At 33.0% G+C, this 20,875-nt stretch overlaps 1 protein-coding gene across 41 annotated transcripts in view; it reads right to left on the reverse strand.

Moving 5' to 3' along the window:
• Positions 1-20,875, reverse strand: part of Dscam1 (Down syndrome cell adhesion molecule 1) — a 202,809-nt gene that overhangs the window by 150,099 nt on the left and 31,835 nt on the right. For 31 of the 41 annotated variants that reach the window (XM_076409797.1, XM_076409796.1, XM_076409755.1 and 28 more), the window contains exon 3: positions 17,003-17,189. In XM_076409797.1, coding sequence (XP_076265912.1) covers positions 17,003-17,189 — 187 coding nt within the window. Of the gene's footprint in view, positions 1-480; positions 643-3,917; positions 4,077-6,999; positions 7,162-17,002; positions 17,190-20,875 lie in introns of all 41 variants that reach the window. The other 10 variants (XM_076409786.1, XM_076409752.1, XM_076409782.1 and 7 more) reach the window with 3 other exon arrangements.

Below are 20,875 nucleotides of genomic sequence, written 5' to 3' on the forward strand. Positions count from 1 at the left end.
ATTTTCAGTTGCTAGACTGAACTATCGACTGTTTCGACTGTTTTCAGTCGATAGTTCCCAACGCTAATTAAAATTTAAGATCCTCAACAACATTTGGTACCAACCTTAAATTGATATACTGTATATAAAACAATTTAAAAAATGTTCAGCATCTGGATAATTATTTAACGAAACATAATAAAATATTTGATTTATCATATATACATCACTAATATGTTTTAGACATCTGGGACTGGTTCGATATCCATGTCAAACGCCTTGGAATTATACAAAACTTAGTACCGTATCTGACGTTGTCGTCGTACTTATGGACTAGGCCGTCGTCCGACACCCACGCATCGATCAGCACGAAATCAGCAACGAACGACGGAATCTTGCATTTCATTATCGCGGAATTGCCCCTGATGACGTACTCGTTCTCGGCCTCCGTCACATAGTACTGCGACACGACTAGAAACAGAAAAGGAAATGCTCAGTTACCGTAATTGTCGGAAACTTTGAGGATTTCGCCGGAGTCGTCGATCCAAGATTCGACGAACACGAAATCGGCAACGAATGATGGTATGGAGCACTTTAGAACGGCAGTGTTTCCTCTAATAACGTATTCGGTGAGGATTTCTGCCTTGTAGAACTGATTAACAACTGAAAATTTGATTTGAAATGATATTCAACAGTTGTTTACTCTTTCTTTCTTTTGAAAAAAATAATATTACACGTGTGGTAATGAAAGAATAGGTAACAATTAAAGAAGATTTTGGACAAAATATAATAAAATCTCGAATCGTTATTTGTTTAGTTTGTTCAATTTCGAATGACTGCAGAGCAGTATTCCATAGAACATTCATGAAAGTTCACCGAACCCTGTACTCTTTTGAGAATTGCGCATGCTCAAATATTTCCGAACTCCTGCTAACATTTCGATGTCAGTGATCAGGCTGAGTTGTTATAGTTAGTTGATATAACAGGTCAATTGAAAAACCCCCGACCTGACAAATAGATGGCCCTACTAGAATTAAATCCATGTTTTTAGTTAGCCCTAACCCTCAAAAGATGCGTGTATAAAGTTGGCAGTTGTCGGACCATTAGTTTATGAATTATAGCATTTTCAGTGAAGCACCTTTTGTTATTATGAAAAAAAAATGGATAAAAAGGAATTTCGCCTGTTGATAAAATATTGTTTTTTGAAGGAAAAAAATACAGTTGAAGCAAAAACTTGGCTTGATACCGAGTTTCCGGACACTGCTCCAGGAAAATCAACCATCAAGGATTGGTATGCTAAATTTAGACGTGATGAAATGAGCATCGAAGACGGTGAACGCAGTGGAAGCCCAAAAAAGGTTGTTACCGACGAAAACATTTCCACAACATGATTTTAAATGACCGTAAATTGAAATTGGATGAAATAGCAGATACTCTACAGATATCAACTGAACGTGTACATCATATCATTTACGAATAGTTGGGTATGAGAAAGCTCTGTGCAATGAGGGTGTCGCGCGAGATCACTTTTGACCAAAAACGACGAGTTTGAACATGATCAAGCGTAATCAACCCGACTTTCGGCGTCGATATGTGATAATGGATGAAACATGGCTCCATCATTTCACACCGAAGTCCAATCGACAGTCATCCGAGTGGACTACACACGATGAACCTGCTCCAAAACGTGGGAAAACGCAACAGTCGGCTGGCAAAGTTATGGCGTCTGTATTTTGGGATGCGCATGGAGTAATTTTCATTGACTACCTTAAAAAAGGAAGGACCATCAACAGCGACTATTACATAGCGTTATTGAACTGCTTGAAAGACAAAATCGCCAAAAAACGACCGCATTTGAAGAAAAAGAAAGCACTGCTTCACCAAGACAATGTACCGTGTCAAAAATCCATGAAATTGAATTCGAATGGCTTCCTCATCCACCGTATTCTTCGGATCTGGGTCACAGCAACTATTTCTTGTTCTCAGGTCTTAAAAGAATGTTCGCTGGGAAGAAGTTTTCGTCGAATGAAGAGATGATAGACGAAATTGGGGCCTATTTTGAAACAAAGGACAAATCGTACTATAAAAATGGTATCGAAAAGTTGGAGGGTCGCTAATCAGTGAATCACGGGAATAATGTTGAATAAAAAAAGTAATTGTGCCAATAAAATGTCAATTGACCTGTTAGTTATCTATTCTACAGACTACAGACTATCTATCAGACAACACGAAAATACACGTGCCCCGTACCCCTGCTATAAGTATCGCATATAAAGAAACTAACATAACGAAACTGAAAAATGTACGAAAAATCAACTTAATTAAAAGTATTGAAACATAGTAAATATTAAAGAGAATAATAGTTAATCAAATATTTTTGATAGATATCATATAATAACAATATTTAATAAAAGTGTCCAAAATCAGCATATTACATGTTTATTGAATGAAATAGAATGGAAATTTTCAAAGAATAAAAAAATAAGAAAATTTAACTACAAATAACTAATAATTATATATAATACATTATTATAAAACGGAAGCTCGACAATTAAACATTTCAGTGATACTAATCATAATTATTTCAACAAACTAAAGCACAAGAAAAACAATAATTTATTATAGCAGTTCAAAAAAATCTAGTGGAGTTTGAAATAGTAAAGGAATCTCTAAGGAATCGATAAAAAAAGAGATCTGGATTTAAACACCATTAACATAAAATCTGCTAGTTTCTGTCCAAAGAAAAGTTAAGACAAACATTAAACCATTGAAGAAAATAGTAACTCAAACTATCAACGAACTTTCAGAAAGCTTTGCAGTTGATAAATCAATTGTTACCAGACGAACATATAACAGAAAAAGTCTAGAAGGAAGAAAAATGACTACCTGAGAGACTGATAGACTACCTGACGTTTACCATGTAAAAATAAAATGTTTACTGTCGGGTATTGTAACTAGCGTAAGCATAAAACTATTGTAACCCTAAGTTATGGGTTAGTACAGGTAATATCAGCCAGGTGGAGTGTATTACACAAACTACAAAATCGAGTAAAACCATGTCTAGTGACGTCAATTGAAGAAATTGAACGACGTATTGTTGCAAAAACAACAACAGGAAAAAGCGCACTCAGTGCACTCACAAGACATTTCTGATATTACTCGCCACCTATTTAAATAGATGCAGCATAGTTTCATTGACACACTGTACAAAATATTGAGAATTTAGAAGGGTATCTTAAATGGGCGCATGCGAAACAAAGTTTTAGTTTGTTCATTTTCGACTAGGTGGCTTGAGGTATTCTAGAAAAGGCTATTCTAGAAAATAAGAAGGCGTAGAGTACGTGTGTTTATATTTAATGGAAATAATCAAAAAATTACTGGATATTTTGAACTTTTTTTGGTAATTATATACTTCCTATAGAAACAATTTCATTTATATACAAATCATTTCGGTTTAACTTTCTTCGACAAAGCTTTTGTTGGCTGACAAAACAAACTTAAATATCTTAAATAACTTACGTGCTAAATATTCTCATTTTGTTAACTGTGTTTTTATAGTTCTTTTTTATAGTGTCCCCATGTTATCAAAAAGATGGTAAAATGTTATGGTAAAAAAGAATTATGGAAAATATTTGGAATAATATATATTGCATTAATAACTGGTTTTGGTTCAATTATTGTTAAGAAAAAATAGTGAATTGTTTTTAATAAGCTACGGTAAATAATGCAGATATTAGTTAATGGCCAACTAATAGTTATAGATTTCAGAGTGTAATAAATCTTTATCTGGGGCGAAACTAGGGTACAAGTCTATATTTTTTCACCATTTATGGGGCTATTCGTTTAGTATTTCTTGTCTTTTAAGACGATAGAAAGTTTTGAGAACATCTGGACTATCATCATCATTATAACTCGAAGGTTTTAAAGCATTAAAGTACCATAATCATTTCCGTAGGTGTATTCAATATTTTCCCCAACCCATGCTTCGACTCGTACGAAATCAGCTACAAACGACGGAATGTTGCACTTGATAACAGCAGTATTGCCACGTATCACGTATTCCGATACTACCTCAGCTTCATAGTATTGGTTCACAACTGTAATTTTAATTAAAACGAATTATAAACGAATTTAAATATCATCAAGCTAACCTGTAAAATACTCATATAAAAATATAAAATTTGGATAACATAAGTATTGCATTGATATTATAAGTAAAAGATAAACAACATATTTTTCAACATATTTAATGCTAAATATATAAAAAAATAATATGTAGAAAAGGTTTTGGAGATCGTATCGTCCGTGGAAATAATTTACTATCACAGTAATCCTCCCTCAGTCAACACCTCGCTACATAATTTTGGATTTACCGAAAGATTTTTCGCTGATAGTGTACTCATTCCCCTCGCTGTCCAACCAAGAAGCAACCGCAACAAAATCAGCCACAAAAGATGGAATAGAACATTTTAAGATAGCGTTGTTGCCGCGAATCACGTGCTCGTTGTTGACCTCGGTTTGAAAAAATTGCTGCACCACTGTAACACCGAGAAAAGGAACATTTTGTTTTTTATATGCTGATGATAATATTTTCATTACATTTTATTTTATTTAAGTTAGATGAATCAAAACAATTTGCAGTAAATTATTATGCCTGTAAAGAAGGATTTTTTAATTTGATGATTTTTTATTTTGAAAAATTGGTATAAAAAAGTATTGCCTATCGATAGCTGCTACGTCTTCCCACCTTCCAGGCAATTTACGGATTCCATCTCGAACTAACGATGTATCTTTTGAGGGAATCCATGAATCGATCCATTTTTGATATCATCATAAGAAGAGAAGCGCTCGTCAGACAGATCACGACTCGTATGTCGGAATAAGTAGTAGTCAGAAGGAGGAAGGTTTGGAAAATACGGCCGGTGAGGTAGCACTTCTCATTTTAATGTTTCTAAGTATGTTTTTATCGGTTTTGCAAAATGTGGTCAAGCGTTGTCAAGTAGAAGAATAACATTGTTAAGTCTTTGCTAGTTCCTCGTCCGGCCATTTTTCGCGAAGTATTCGACTCAAACGCATCAGTTGTAGTCTATAGCGATCCTACTTGATGGTTTCATCGATTAAAGCCGTCAAGTCCTTCAAATATTATTGGTTGTCTAGAACGCTCTTTATCTTCTGTGTCAAAATCAGCACGTTTAAAATGTCACCAGTATTCACATGTTAAAATCGAGAGAGCATGGTTGTCAAAGCTTCACGCGGCATTCGATGGCCTTCAATCAAAAATAAAAAAGCAAATGTGATATACTCGGTACAAATTCAGAAATTTTCAACGCACTGAAAAAAATTTTTCTTCACACTTGACGAAATGACACATATTGAAAAATGAAACTTCTCAGTGAAGCTTCAACACGAACTTTCTTACAAATATATCCGATGCGATTTAATACCTAGTACTATATGTTAGATAAGTCTTGAGGGAAAAATAAGACGTAACTACTATTAAATCGCATTGAACCATGTCAACTTTCGTGCTGTCAACCAAAGACCGTTTGCGGGAACAGTTGTTTCAATCTGAAACATATAACTAAACATAACATGGTCCATCATTAAAAACACGGAAACATTTGCAATACGGTTTGAAGAGTCTTCAGCCTAACGAAATCATCGCTGAAGAACCTTGATGCAAATGACTTTGAACATTTTTTACACCGGTTGTATACTGTTTCTCATGAATTCTTCACGTAAATCAAAAAGCATCATCAGAAACTTTATATATGAAGAATGATGAAGAATGATAATTAATATGTGGACGATTACACATGACATTCCCTCATGATTTGTATATATATATTGTAGTTTGTAAATTCTTTTTAAAATCACAGTATTCTTCCTTCTCATTTTATTCAAGTTAAAAAGAGATAGAATTATGTATCCGAACATGTAACCGAATCAGCCCTTAAAGTTCGCCTGGTTGTCAAATGTCCGCAAAATTCTTATGTTTTGAAGAATTTTGCAGGCATAGTGATAATAATTAGAGGTTATAAACCGTTAAAGCTTGTTTTGGCACTTTGAATGTTTAGTGTACTCTTGTGACTACTTTGACTACTCTACTCTGAAAGTGCCAAAACCAACATTGCGACTTAGTCACGTCATAAATTTGGATGACATGAGTTCTTTCACATTCATGTTGTTATTTTGGACGGACTATATATTTTTTCAAACTAGTTATATAGTGAAATACATCGTGACAAGTAACTTAAATTTGCATGTATGTCAATTCAGTAAAATTTAAATATTTATTTAACAACTTCTTAGCAGTATTCGCAAAACCTGTTCCAAAATAAACTACCTTGTCTTTATATTATGTTAAGCATAAAGAAAACATTCAAAAGTATTTGTAATAACTGCGTTCATCAGAACTAAAATGGTAATATGTTGTAGTTGTTTAAATAAACTAGCTCTGTTGTTTTAAAATGATAATTATATTATAGTAATATTATACTAAATATTTTTTAAATGTATACTCATATGGAGTTAGTAGCTTTTGATAATAAACATATACGATAATCATCAATTATATTTTAATAAAAATTAAAGATAATTATTAACGTCTAATATTTAAATTATGTTAAATTTACTGAAAACGTATGGGTGGTAAAAGGTTCATGTTCATGAAAATCAAACCCTTGTAGGCGAAATTTTGTCTCAACATTTACCACCAGGGTTCGCCATTGGGTAAAAGTCCTCGTTCTGATCGGTGTGCCAGGAAACTACGGCTACGAAATCGGCGACAAATGACGGTATCTGACATTTCATGATGGCAGCGTTACCTCTGATGGCGAACTCTTTGATGACGTCGATGTCGTAATACTGCGTCACAACTGCAAACATTACGAATCATCAACGAGTATCGAAGCATTTGCCATATTGCGGAATTTAAGAGAAATAATTGGCGCATCAAAGGATAGAGAATATGTCAAGCTCTTGTTTCAGTTTCTCGAATGTTATAACACAAATGGTTACCCTCCGGTGCATCAGGGAAAAAATTCTCGTTCTGATCGGTGTGCCAAGATACGACACTGACGAAATCCGCCACGAATGAGGGTATTTCACATTTCAAGATGGCGGAGTTACCGCGGATGACGTACTGTTTGTTCACGTCAACGTCGTAGAATTGGGCGACCACTGAAAACGAACAGAACGTCCTGTATTTGCGGTGGGGGCATGGGCAGCATACGATCAATAATTTACTTGAAACTGGTCCAAGAATTCCCGTCTCGAACAATGAGGCTGTCTCCAGCAACTTCACCGTTTGTATTGATTAAATTAAAGCAATTTTATATCGCAAAGAAAATATATAGGATGTCCCAAAATTTACGCAAGATTGTTAATAGATTATGACACGTTTATATATTTAAATTGTATTTTTCAATGGATTTTAAACCACAAAAGTATGTATGAAATAGCCCATTGACCAAATTTTGCTTAAATCTGGCTAAATTTCGTTGATCCCGTTTCAGGACACGAGAGGCTGTGAGCTTATTGGCATATATTTTGGCTTCGATGGGCCACCAACCCATTCCGACCTAGAAATGTTTCATGTGGTGATTCAATTGTTTCAATGGACTGTATGACATGTAACACGTTCTTGTTGAAACTACATGTTGTCCACATTAATATCATTATATAAAATATTATATCAACCACTAGTAACAGTTTAAAAATTAATATCGAGGTGTTGTTTGATGCCTTTGATGTTCGAATGCTTTGAATATTTAACGCCACGAAACTATTGATGGTTTTAGAGTATTGGTTTTTGGATTTTGATTATCGTTTTGTTTTAGTGTTAATTAATGTACATACATGGTACTCTGAATAAAACAGCCAATGCACGTAATAGATGACGTCAAATATACTGTCAAATTCAGTTTGTAAAAACGTAAAATTTATTTTAAATTCGGAGCGGATTTTTCCTTTCTTATTTTAGTATTATTATATTATATTACTTCTTATATTACTCTAGATAAAAAGATATTTATCATCAGAATCAGTCTATATAATTCGATTTGTGTAAGAAGTGGTTGAGATTGTTGTCATATGTTTGCAAAATTATTCCAAACATTAATACCGCTTCACATATGAATATAAGCACTGAGAATGAGTGAACAGCACAATACAATGCGGGTATCGAATCAAGATCACCTTGATGTTAACGCTATTCGAAATTTATAAATTTATTTTATTCGATTAAATTTATGAAATGTTCAGTTCATTTTTTTTCGAAATAAATATAATTTAACAGAATTATTTCACAAAAAAAAAACTGTTAGTCTGCAAAGCATTCATAGGAAACTTCGAGACATACAGTTCTTATCTTTCTTTACAAGATGAAAGAAATCCCTTCAACACTGTTAGGAAACATATGATTTAAATGGTGTAAAAATAACCCAGGTAGAAGTTTAGTCGCTTGTTACGTTCCTTTTCAAATATCATTTTTAAGGACATTGGAAGGACTATAAGAGAAAAATAATTGTAAATATTATGTTTAGTACTTTAGAGAAACGCCTTTTATAATATTTTCTTTCAATGTTCTTTAGAACAATTTTTGTATAGAGACCAGCATTAATCTACCATCATGATATCTTTCAATCACCTTTAAATCCGGCAAGAAACAAGAAGCACTCTCCTTGTTTCTCACTATAATTTGCCAGATTCTCAGGTAATATGTTGTAATATGCTTCTAAAATTTTGAAACTTGCCAAAATCTTTCGTGTAATTTCTTCGTAATTTGGTGCTTTATATACTTTTAGAAAGTTTTCTAGCAAACCAACAGAAAATGTCTCCAAGCTTCACTTTCAGAATTCGTCATAACTGTTATAAAGTTTGCATCTTTCGTCAATGTCCAAACCTGTGAACCATGAAACATTTCATTACTTAACTTTTCCATATTTTGTTTAGGAAATATAGTTAAAGAATCATCATTCCTCGTCCAATGCCAATGACTAACTTGATATATAGTGATGGTAATATGATTTCTCCTCTACTTAACTTATTAATAACATGTGCCTTATCAACAATTAAGGATTCTCTCAAGGTGCAATTTTCTTTCTAGAGCTGGGTGTATCAATTTTGTTGACCAAATAAAAGGCTAGTAAACGTTCTCTAAAATGTGAATTTGGAAGCATCATAGTTTCTGAGGGCGCACCAATTACTTTTCAAGCAAACCAAGTAAGATCTTCATCGTACGTCAGGACAGCACACCTTGTAGATTGTAAAACAGTTTGTGATATTGTTCCCTTTTATTTCTATTGAAATATTGTACGTCTATAACACAAAATAAGCTGAGCTGAGATCTGAGCTAGAAATGGAATGGCGAAAGAAAAGGAGGGCGTTAGGCGATGTATTTATGCGCTAAATTAATGCGTACAAAACTAATTTTTATTATAACACTATAATAAACACATAATAATAAGTCGTGTTCTAAAGAAAAGATTTAAACTGTTAATTATTTTAAATATAAATTACGCCAAAATTATGTTATAAAAACCAGAGTCAATTCAACATTTCCACTAATATATTGAAAAACACGGACACAACTTAAACGACTTGAACGGCTAGTGGACTGTCAGTGGCTCTAATATTACTAATTGATCCAGTCTTTCTGATTTGGCCAATTGTAAAAAATGTGCGAACTTTCACAATCAAACTTTCGTATATCTTAATATATTGTTTAACAATGAACACATTTGTTCCCTCGTACTAACCCTAAATTGTTAGCAGTCAGACTTTGTCTTATTTTTCAAACAAATTGAGCGTAAATTTTGGGACATGCTTTATAAATAATTTATTGTGAACGTATTAGAACGCTCTTAAATGGCTATTGTGGATATCTCAATTCATAAAAAATGAAATTATTTAAAATATGAAACAGTTTCTCTGAATTTATTAAGATTATTATTATTTAGGCTGGTAGTACTGTTTATGTTACATATTACAACTTGTTTATGCTATAATTGAACGCTGTAGCTATGTTTGTCATAATTTAGAGTGTTACTTGTATAAAATAGGATTTATCTCTACTGGGCCTATTGTTGCTTCGTCTACTTACCGGCAAGTGACCGGGAGGCCATCACAGAAGATTAATATACAGAAAGATAAAGAAAATTCGATTGAAAAGATGGAAAGTTGAAATTTTCTCATAAAACATGATCCTGAAAGAAGACCCATTCACAATGACATTATAAACAAATATATGATTCATATAAAACGTTTTTATTATTTTTGATTTTATTATATCTGATTTTATAGATATTATATTCTTAAACTTTAGTCCTTGCATATATGAAAGAAAATTTGTAACAATCGAATTTCAACCAACATAAATTTGTTGATAAACTGCAAAAATATGTTTAATTTTTATCATTTGATATGTTTAACATGTAATATCACCGAAAAACCTTTATATATATATATTTAATTATTATATCGTATGATATTACAGTGGCTTTTTTTCATGCAATATATAGCGGCGTCACAAAAATTATTAGTGAAAAAAGCAGTGACTTTAAATGTGTTACAAGACCGGTGCATCGAATACTGTGGTTAAGTTCGTTTCTAGTTAGGCAAATAGGCTTTTACGATCAACAAAATAAAACGTAAAATTATCTGAATTATCTGATATAAAACATTATATTGAATGTTACATATTGCGTCATGGAACATATAAAGAAGAGCAGAAAAGAACTGGAATTGAAATATAGGAAAATGTACTAGCTAATTGAAAGAAAATCACAATTATCAGTACATAACAAATTGTTATTATATAAGCAAATACTAAAACCTATATGGACATACGAAGTTCAATTATGGGGATGTTCTGCAAGAGTAATATAAATCAAATACAATTTTTTTAGAACAAAGTCCTGAGAGGTATTGTGGGTGTAACAAAATACTATAGGACTGATTACCTACATGGAGACCTTCAGATACCCACAACAGTCAGTCAAGAAATCAAGATAATTGCAAGGGGACATGAGGAAAGGCTCCATTCTCACACGAATAATGAAATATTACAATTATTGGATACCGCCAGAACAGGACACAGACTCAAAAGAATTAAACCATCTGATCTTATGTAGTGTTGTGTAGTGAGGTGCATATATTAAAATATACAACAGTGACATGTATAAACAGTATTTCACCAAAGACCGAGATAGGTCCGATGGGTCCTCCTAGCATATATAATACCTAGATTTAAGTTATCATAAAGACAAATGGATTTGAAATATAACAAATGTATTGGTCAAAATCTAAATCACCCATACATAAAAAGCTGCTGTTGTATAAGCAAATTCTAAAAGCCAAATGGACCTATTTTGTTTCAGGTGTGGAGATGTTCCGCGAAAATTAATATAAATAAAATACACATTTTTCAAGAACATCCCGAAAGGTAGATTGACCCAGATGCTATAAGAATGACGGAAAATTGTCATGTCAATATCGGAGTACTACAACTTTTGAATAACACTCGAGCAGAACACAGACTCTCCTGCAGTGCCAGGAACAGAAAAAGCAGCAGTATTTTACTTAATACATGGAACATTACTAAAGAGACTAAAGCAATGGACCGATGACTCCTTGATATATACCTAGTTTTAAGTCATTTAGTCGCTAGCAACTACTAACAATGTTCTATTTCAATATTATTTCACTTACTTTCGAAGAGATCAACAACTGAGTCTATTATTGAATAGCCTCAAAAGGTGAGGAAATGTCATAGCCAACGATAGACTATGCCTTGAATAAAATATATACCAATTTGTCTGTATACAGCTTCAAAATTACAAAAAGAATATGTATATACTTATGTATATACTAATAAAGCAGCATCCATGTCTATTTCATGAATTATTAATAACTGATTATGAAAAGAATCCAAAAATAGCCAATATTTTGCAAACAAAAATGTCCGTTTTTTTTCAAAATGACGTTTTTATTAAATATATAATATTTTTTAAATGTTGTTTCAGATACCTTTCAACTTTACAAGTTCAAAAATTATTTAATTTTCTTGTACTAAAACTAGTTTTTTTGGTTTGTTATATTAAATATAAAAAAATTAACTAAATAAATAAATAAGCAGCAAAAAATCTCTTTTAATTAAATTTACATTTATTTTTTACTAAGCCACTCAATAACCACCGCAATCCATAGAAGTTCCCATCGATCGCATTAGCATAGAATCTCATGTGGTAAAACGTATTAGAGACCCATTAGCCTTTCTATAAACCTCTTTTAAAATGTCGGCTTCTGACCGTGTTTTCTCTCCCTTTATCAGACTCATTCTATCTCGCTCTTTCGTCCGGTTTTATTTAGAAAGGTCGATCTAAACTCGGAGAATTGGTTAAATTTAATTCAGAATCCCAAAAAAACTTAAAAGGAGTAAATGAATCACAGATCCACGTTAAATATGTCTCGGGTAAGAATCTGCTTTTAGTTTTCAGATCAAAACAAACAGTAATAAACGAGTTTTGAGAAGCATATAACAGAATTATAATATATTAAAAATAATATATGTAATATAAATAGTTCTACCAACCATATGAGTATTATATTTCGACATTATTTATTTTAAACTGAAGAAAATACAAACGTTTTATTATTAATATCAGTCGAAATACCTCCATATTTGCCTGATTTTGCTCCATTCGACTTGGAGATCGTTCAGATTAACTCATAATTCTGTATATACACATGAGTTTTATTTTACAGGTGACCTTTATTTCGGTGAAAATAAATTCAGAAAAAAATTACATGGTTTAAGCTTTACTATATTACAATAAAAAAATTAGAAAAGATATTTACTTGCCATATTATTAGATCCAAGCAAAAATAAGAGGATTTTTTACAATTGGATGACAGTTATTATTTAGGCCTATAGTGTATTTGTAATTGAAATTCCTAGTTCTTTTCCTAGTTCATAAATGACCTTCATGAAGTAATTTCTATTTATTAATAGAAGTAAATTTTGCGTTTTAATGCTCGTTTTACTATTATTATGAATGTATTAAAATTAATTTACATATTAAAATTAAAATATTATATAAGGTGGGAAGAAATCATAACATCTTTTTCTGATCAAGGGCGTGGTATTTCGAATTTCATTGAGTTAACACAAAATGATATAACAAGAAGTATTGCTTGCGAAAAGAAAGAGCCAAGAATTGATAGACAAATCTGAAAATCATGATAGAACGCAGATAAACCTATACGAAAACAGAATTTTACTCCAACTAAAACAAAAAAGCAATTTGGTCGGATTAAAGATTGGAAAAAAGACAAAAATCAATTACTGCAGTTACTTATAATTGATATCAGTATGCCACGTAATAAATAAGCAATATTTGCCATAACCATGTTTAGTTCTATGATGAGTTCATCTCTATATCGTAGAAAAAAGGCAAGATCAATGTAAAAAGTTATAGAAACCGGGATAACAACATTTTAACACAATAAGAGTTTAAAGACTAGTTCTCTGATTATGAAAAATAAATGTTTGCCATGAAGTTTCAGTGTTTCGTATCCGAACCGAAAGATTTATGGAAGAATGAGTTGACAGATATAAGTAAGAAGATCTACCAAATCTGCCTTAGTATCTTCTATAACAGCTGAATTGAAAAGTCCCCGGCCTAACATAGTAAAATATTTTTTTTTTGGCAAAATTAGTTTTTTTATTCAACATAATTCCCTTCAAGGGTGATTATAGTGACCCTCCAACTTTTCGATACCATTTTTGTTTCTGTTTGCTTCAAAATGGGCCTCAGTTTCGGCGATCACCTCTTCATTCCACGAAAATTTCTTCCCAGCGAGCATTCTTTTGAGATCTGGGAACAGGAAATAGTCGCTGGGGGCCAGATCTGGAGAATACGGTGGATGGATGGATTTGTGACACGGTGCATTGTCTTGGTGCAGTAGCACTTTCTTTTTCTTCAAATGCGGTCGTTTTCGGCGATGTCGTCCTTCAAACGGTCCAATAACGCTATGTAATCGTCGTTGTTGATGGTCCCTCCTTTTTCATGGTAGTCAATGAAAATTATTCCATGCGCATCCCAAAATACAGAGGCCATAACTTTGCCAGCCGACTTTTACGAATCACCAACTCGTCGTTGTTTTTGGTTAAAAGTGAGCTCGCCCGGAACCCACTTTGCACAGAGCTTTCTCATATCCAAATATTCGTGAATGATATGATGTACACGTTCAGTTGATATCTTTAGAGTGTCTGCTATTTCAATCAATTTCAATTTACGGTCATTCAAAATAATTTTGTGGATTTTTTAAATGTTTTCGTCGGTAACAACTTCTTTTGGGCGTCCACTGTGTTCACCGTCCTCGGTGCTCATTTCACCACATCTAAACTTAGCATACCAATCCTTAATGGTTGATTTTCCCGGGGCAGTGTCCGGAAACTCGGCATCAAGCCAAGTTTTTGCTTCAACTACATTTTTTCCCTTCAAAAAGCAATATTTTATCAACACGCGAAATTCCTTTTTATCCATTTCTTTCACATCAACAAAAGTTGCTTCACTCAAAATTCTATAATCCACAAACTAATGATCCGACAGCTGTCAAATTTATACACGCATCTTTGGTGGGTTAGGGCGAACTAAAAAACATATGGATTTAATTCTAGTAGCGCCATCTATGTGTAAGGTCGGGGACTTTTTAATTGATCTGTTACACCATATTTAACCTTTTGGTGAGATTTGTGAAACTTGGATATACGGTCCCATCCGCCTTGGCCTCAAGGTCTTGGCGACTCCACAAGGCTATTTTGAGAGAAAACATTGAAGTCGTTTCGATATTCGTAAACACCAATAGAATCTCAATAAAGAAAAGGGTTATAAGAAATATCACCTATTTGGTAGCTTCAGTACCAGAGCTCTGACTAAAGACGCAATCTGTAATGATTAGTCAATAAAAGCAGCTCCAATCCAGAAGATAAAGCTAATATATTGATATAAGATCTCTACAACAAAATGTTTTTGATAGTTTTGGAAGCCTGGAAATTCTGAATATGTAGATGCGAATCTCATTAAAAATGTCTGGGAATTACTAAAAAAAGAAATAGTAAAATCTACTATAATAAAAAAGAAGATCATTAATTGAAAAGTTGATTTTCAAGTATAGCCATGATCCACATCTTCAAGAAAGTAGACAGTTATGCATAGAAAGAGGGTCAACAAAAGAAATAAGAATTCTATAGCAAAACTCACGAAATAACTATAGAATTTCACAACATTTCATTTAAAATTGTTTTATTTTATTTTATTTCTATCATTTATTAAAAATTCAAAACATTACAGTCTACGTTACAGTCCCATCAGTTCATGGATCTAATTATATGGAAAAGTAGTGTATATGTTAGGAGGGCTATATGATAAATTTCTGGCATAGCAGAGGGGCAAAATGCTTCTATTATACATGTAAAAAGATTACTAAAAAGTAGGGACTATCATTGCTGTGTTATTTGAAGATTATTAAGTTGTCTACAAAGCTGTCTACAAAGTAGACAGTTATGCATAGAAAGAGGGTCAACAAAAGAAATAAGAATTCTATAGCAAAACTCACGAAATAACTATAGAATTTCACAACATTTCATTTAAAATTGTTTTATTTTATTTTATTTCTATCATTTATTAAAAATTCAAAACATTACAGTCTACGTTACAGTCCCATCAGTTCATGGATCTAATTATATGGAAAAGTAGTGTATATGTTAGGAGGGCTATATGATAAATTTCTGGCATAGCAGAGGGGCAAAATGCTTCTATTATACATGTAAAAAGATTACTAAAAAGTAGGGACTATCATTGTTATGTTATTTGAAGATTATCATTGTCTACAAAGCTATTAAATCATTAGAATGATAAAATACTTAAAGAAGGTTGATGCAATATTATTTGTTGGTAAATAAACAAATCGGTGTAACTAAAAGGTGATTGACGTTGAAAACAAATAACATATTTTAAACATATTTTTCATTACTAGTGCCAGTAACTTGTCATACTACCCTCACACATAAAACTTGATGATATGCTTGTTTGTGTATTTTACATGTCGCTACGCAAAGGACCAGATGTCTGCGAACAATTCCCCTCGAAAACTAGTTCAGTGTCATCAAAAAAAGCGATATCATATTAAGCAGGCAATATTATACGTTAAAACAATAGCAGGAGAATAACGACTCCGTATATATTTCAACATTTACAACGCAGATAAAACCCGTTACTCCAGAATCGATTCCCTAGTTGCCGTTGAATGTTTCCCGACAACTTACAACGTTAAAATCATATTAATAAAGGGGAACACGCTTCCATAGAAACACTGATACAAACGCATGTCGAGCTTCCGGTAGATTCGGGGCAAGATACCATTTTAACGACGGCGTGAAAGGGGAAAGGGGCATATTAATGACGTCGCTTTGATGGGAGACGTTTAATTTATGTTAACGGCTGCTCCGAAATGTGGCCTCCGAAGATACAAGGAAACACTTCCGTTTCATCTTCTCCTTCTTCGGTCCTGCGTCGCCCGCTTCCCCCACGCCCCGTCGCAGCTAGCACGACGCCGTCGCCGTTAAATATAGACGAGTACACCTGCAAATAGCAGGAAGAAAAACGGGAATGGACACAGCAGGCCGAATAATGGATTTCTTACGGTGCTTGCGGCGTTAGTTCGTGTCGTTTATTTTGGAAAGAAACCTATATAAACTTAAAATGAATGTTTCGACCACCTGAAAAGAATGATTATAATTCATGAATTGTAGCAACAAGACTACGATCTTTTTTCTATAAAACAACAATGTAAAAAACAAGATAAAATCTCAATATTCAGGATACTGAGTCATGTTCCTACAATATATTATGCGAGTCTGACCGAATTTTGCGTTATTGAAGCTTCGACAGACTCGAAAATTAGATCGATTTTTACCAGAATTAATTTTGTGATAAAAATTAGATTCTCGACCGACCTGCTCTGACATTGACATCGCGGGAATTGATGGATCCAACGCTGTTCTTGGCCAAGCAAGCGTAGACCTGGGCATGAACTTCCTGACGGTAATCTTCGGCGCGGAAAGGAGGGAAAACGAGGTTGCCATTAGCGAGAACTTGACGTAGTCCAGGGACATCTCCGACAGCTGTACCATCCGATCGAACCTGTAATAAATAAACTATTATACACTGTGCCTAGTGGGAAAGTTTAAATATCAAAATATTATATTATGTCTTTGTATGTATTTTGACTGGCGAAACCTATTGAAGAAAATGCAAAGAATCAATGTAAACAGCCGTTAAATTTGACAGTTTTCACATTACAGAAAATAGTATCTAGCGACCTTGAGGCATGTCGAATTTTACATCGTGGAATAACGGTCTACAAAATACCCAGAAATATAATCCCAGATGTTGAACACGGGCGGGGTGCCAGCAGCGCCAACCAGAACCCGAGAACGAATAGTTGGCGGGAACCCCGAGACGTTTATCTGAGATGTTATTGAAGGGTATTTCGATTCATTCAGTGCTCAACCCTCGTTTGGTTTAGACGTGCCACCATCGTCTACAGGTAACACCGCTGCCATCCTTTTTATCATTTGTATTTTTCACATTTTTTTTTATAATAACGATCACATAGTGTATACATTACTGTTTAATTTCGTTTTACCTCCATTCACCGAGCCACATCATTTACCCTAAAAGTATTTCGTCATTTAGTATTATGAAGTTATTGAATATATACAGACGTTAATCACGGAAAACTCCAAATTACATTTTGGCCATTCATTACTTTGTACTTGATGCCGCATCAGTTGATTTTGGTTTCAACGACTTAAAAGTGGTGATGTGATGTCAATAGCAAAGAATGATCTGATGTACAAAAAAAGTCTGAATTGCAAGACTTATTGGACGAAAACCTAGCTCAGACCCTCAACATTTTCTAATTCTAATTTAAATAGTAAGTCCTTCATTATAATGTATATTTTAACAGTATAGTATATATTAATTTAGAATAAATCTGAATCACATAGCACGTATTTATCATGTAAATAATCTTTACCCTTACTCATAGTGAGGGAAAATATCGTCATACGATCAGTGTCATATTGAAATCAGCAGTTAAGTTATACTATCTACATTAGAATCTTCAAATCAATCAGAATTAAAAAGAATTAGAAGTAAGTATAAATATGATATTTTTAAAAGAAGTAAATTGTGAGGTTTCCAAATCGAACTGACAATTACAACATTGTTTCTCAGATGAGTCTTTAACTTGAAGCTGATAGACACAACAGTAAAAAGATCAATAAGAGTTATAAAAAGCAGCCGTAATAGTTTTTCAAAGGAAGAAAATTGAGAGCGAGTACGTTGATATGTTACTGGAGTAGTTTAGTTTTATTTTAATTTGGGAAATACATACTGATGTATAAATACCGTACTCGCCTTGCTTGTGTATTACTGAAGGTACAACAGGACAGTAGAAATAAATTAATTTGTAAATTAAGATTGTACTAACCATGTCTGATATAAGATGTAATTAATATAAAAAAATATGTTACCAAAATGACATAATGACGTAATTCGTTTGAAATTCTTAAATATAAAAATAAAGAATAGATTGAATTTTTTAATGTATTTTAAAACATTATGGCTGTGTTCTTGGACTATTGTTATATTTATTCTATACAGCTGACCTACCGATCTCAAGAAACCCTACTGTTGCAACATATGCTGACGCTACAGCGGTTTTATCATCACACAAGGATCCAATATCAGCCACAAGAAACCTCCAACTTTATCTTAACAAAGTCGAATTGTGGTTGAAAATGTGGAGTATCAAAGCAAATTAAACAAAATCTACCAATGTGACATTCACCGCATGTAGAAGAACGTGTCCCTTAGTAAAACTGAATAATCATGAACTCCCGCCAGCAAACAACGTTAAATATCTGGGAATGAATTTCGATCGACGTTTGACATGGAAAAAACATATAGTGACAAAACGCAAACAGCCTTGGGTTAAACTAAACCAAATGTACTGGCTGATAGGACGTAAATCTAAATTATCATTAGATAACAGGGTTTTGCGATATAAGTCAATACTTAGACCCATTTGGACCTATGGTATTGAACTGTGGGGTACTACTAGCAAATTTAAAATAGATATCCTCCAGAGGTTCCAGAATAAAAGTGTTGCGAGTCATCGTCGATGCCCCATATTACGTGTCCAACAAACTGATTCAGCGCGATATCCCCATAGAAACCATAACGAGTGTGATTTGGAGTGTTAGTGCGAAGTACTCTAACTATTAGTGCATCCCAATGCACTCGCCAAACAGCTAAATGTGTGCGATAACAGTGAAGTGCGTAGGCTCAAACGCAAACTACCATACGAACTGATTAATAGACCCATAGAGCGAGATTTAATAATAAGGTAGAATAGTTTTTAGAATAAATTAGGATAGACTTTAAAATAGATGGTATATAGAATGGTAGCTAGAATAAGATTTAGATTATAAGTTGTACAGTAGATCACTTACTGAGGTGATTTTCTACATGCCAGTATAGTTATATTATATAACTGAAATCATATAATAATACTTATTGCCCACAAGGAGATTGTTGACGTACTGGGAGATTAATAAACGAAAACAATGTTAACACCGAACTACTGCAACTCTTCAACAACACTAAACTATAGTGCAGGCTCAAGAGAACTAATGGAGTGGTATAGTGAAGTACAATAAGTGGTGAAAACACTGAAAAATGCTACTAACCTTTATTTTATTTTATTAGAGAGTAAGTAAGGCCCAATGGACCTTCCAATAATATATTAAAAAATTTTAAAAAATAAATAAAGAATAAAAATTTCAGTATATTTCCATTTCAAATGATATTATTGGGCTAATAAACATTTTTCATATTTGTTAAATATAAAAATTGTCAAATTGATGGCGTTTTTCATGTATTTTGAAATTTTATGTTAAAAAAATGTATCTAACATCTCTTCTTTCTATCTCTTACTAGAAATAGTGGTTCATAATTCGTTCGATATCAAACTTTCTTACCAAATTAATCAAGCTCTTTGATTATTGATATGTTTAACGCTTGAGACAGCTTGACCCACATTGGGACCACAATATATATATTTCTATTTTTAAAAGTCGTAAAACTATTATGAATACATTCGTTTTATGCTAGAAATGAGACAGTGCACACATTCAATACCAAATGAAAGACCATTCATAATACGTCCAATGTCTTCAGCTTTGAACATTTTTCATCCAATTAAGCCAGTTCAGGTTTTGATTTTTTCAACATTATATATTGTGGCTATCAAAATATATCTCGATTGTTAGATCCAGATGTATATACAAAGCCAGGATCTGACGTACCATATGTTTTTAAAGTGGTAAGTGGTTTAACATTTGATTAGGATTTGTAAATCATAATATTTTTTAATAATTCATTACAAATATATTGTTCTTCATTCTAGAAATAGGAATCCAGCAAAAAGATCCCAACAAGTGGTTGGCAAAGCCTGTAGTTAAGGAATGGTTTGCAAAACATAAATTAACTTTTGAAGATACCATGTTAAATATAAACGAAAGGTTTAATTGTGTTTCATGCAATTTACTTTTTTAAAAATAGGCCTGAAAAAAGATATATATTAGATCAGATGGCTGAATAATATGACCACAGAGTGTAACGTCTTCTTCACTATCACTGCATATTCAATCAAATCGAATTGTTATGGGATGTGGAAAAATATTACTATAGTAGATATGCAGGTCGCGAAGAATATACAGGCAAGAACTGTTTCAATATATGGCAAAGATTGTCTACAA

This window comes from Rhynchophorus ferrugineus, unplaced genomic scaffold (genome assembly GCF_030347505.1).
Source record: "Rhynchophorus ferrugineus isolate W39M unplaced genomic scaffold, kcgeb_rfMv2 rfM7, whole genome shotgun sequence".
Taxonomy (NCBI): domain Eukaryota; kingdom Metazoa; phylum Arthropoda; class Insecta; order Coleoptera; family Curculionidae; genus Rhynchophorus; species Rhynchophorus ferrugineus.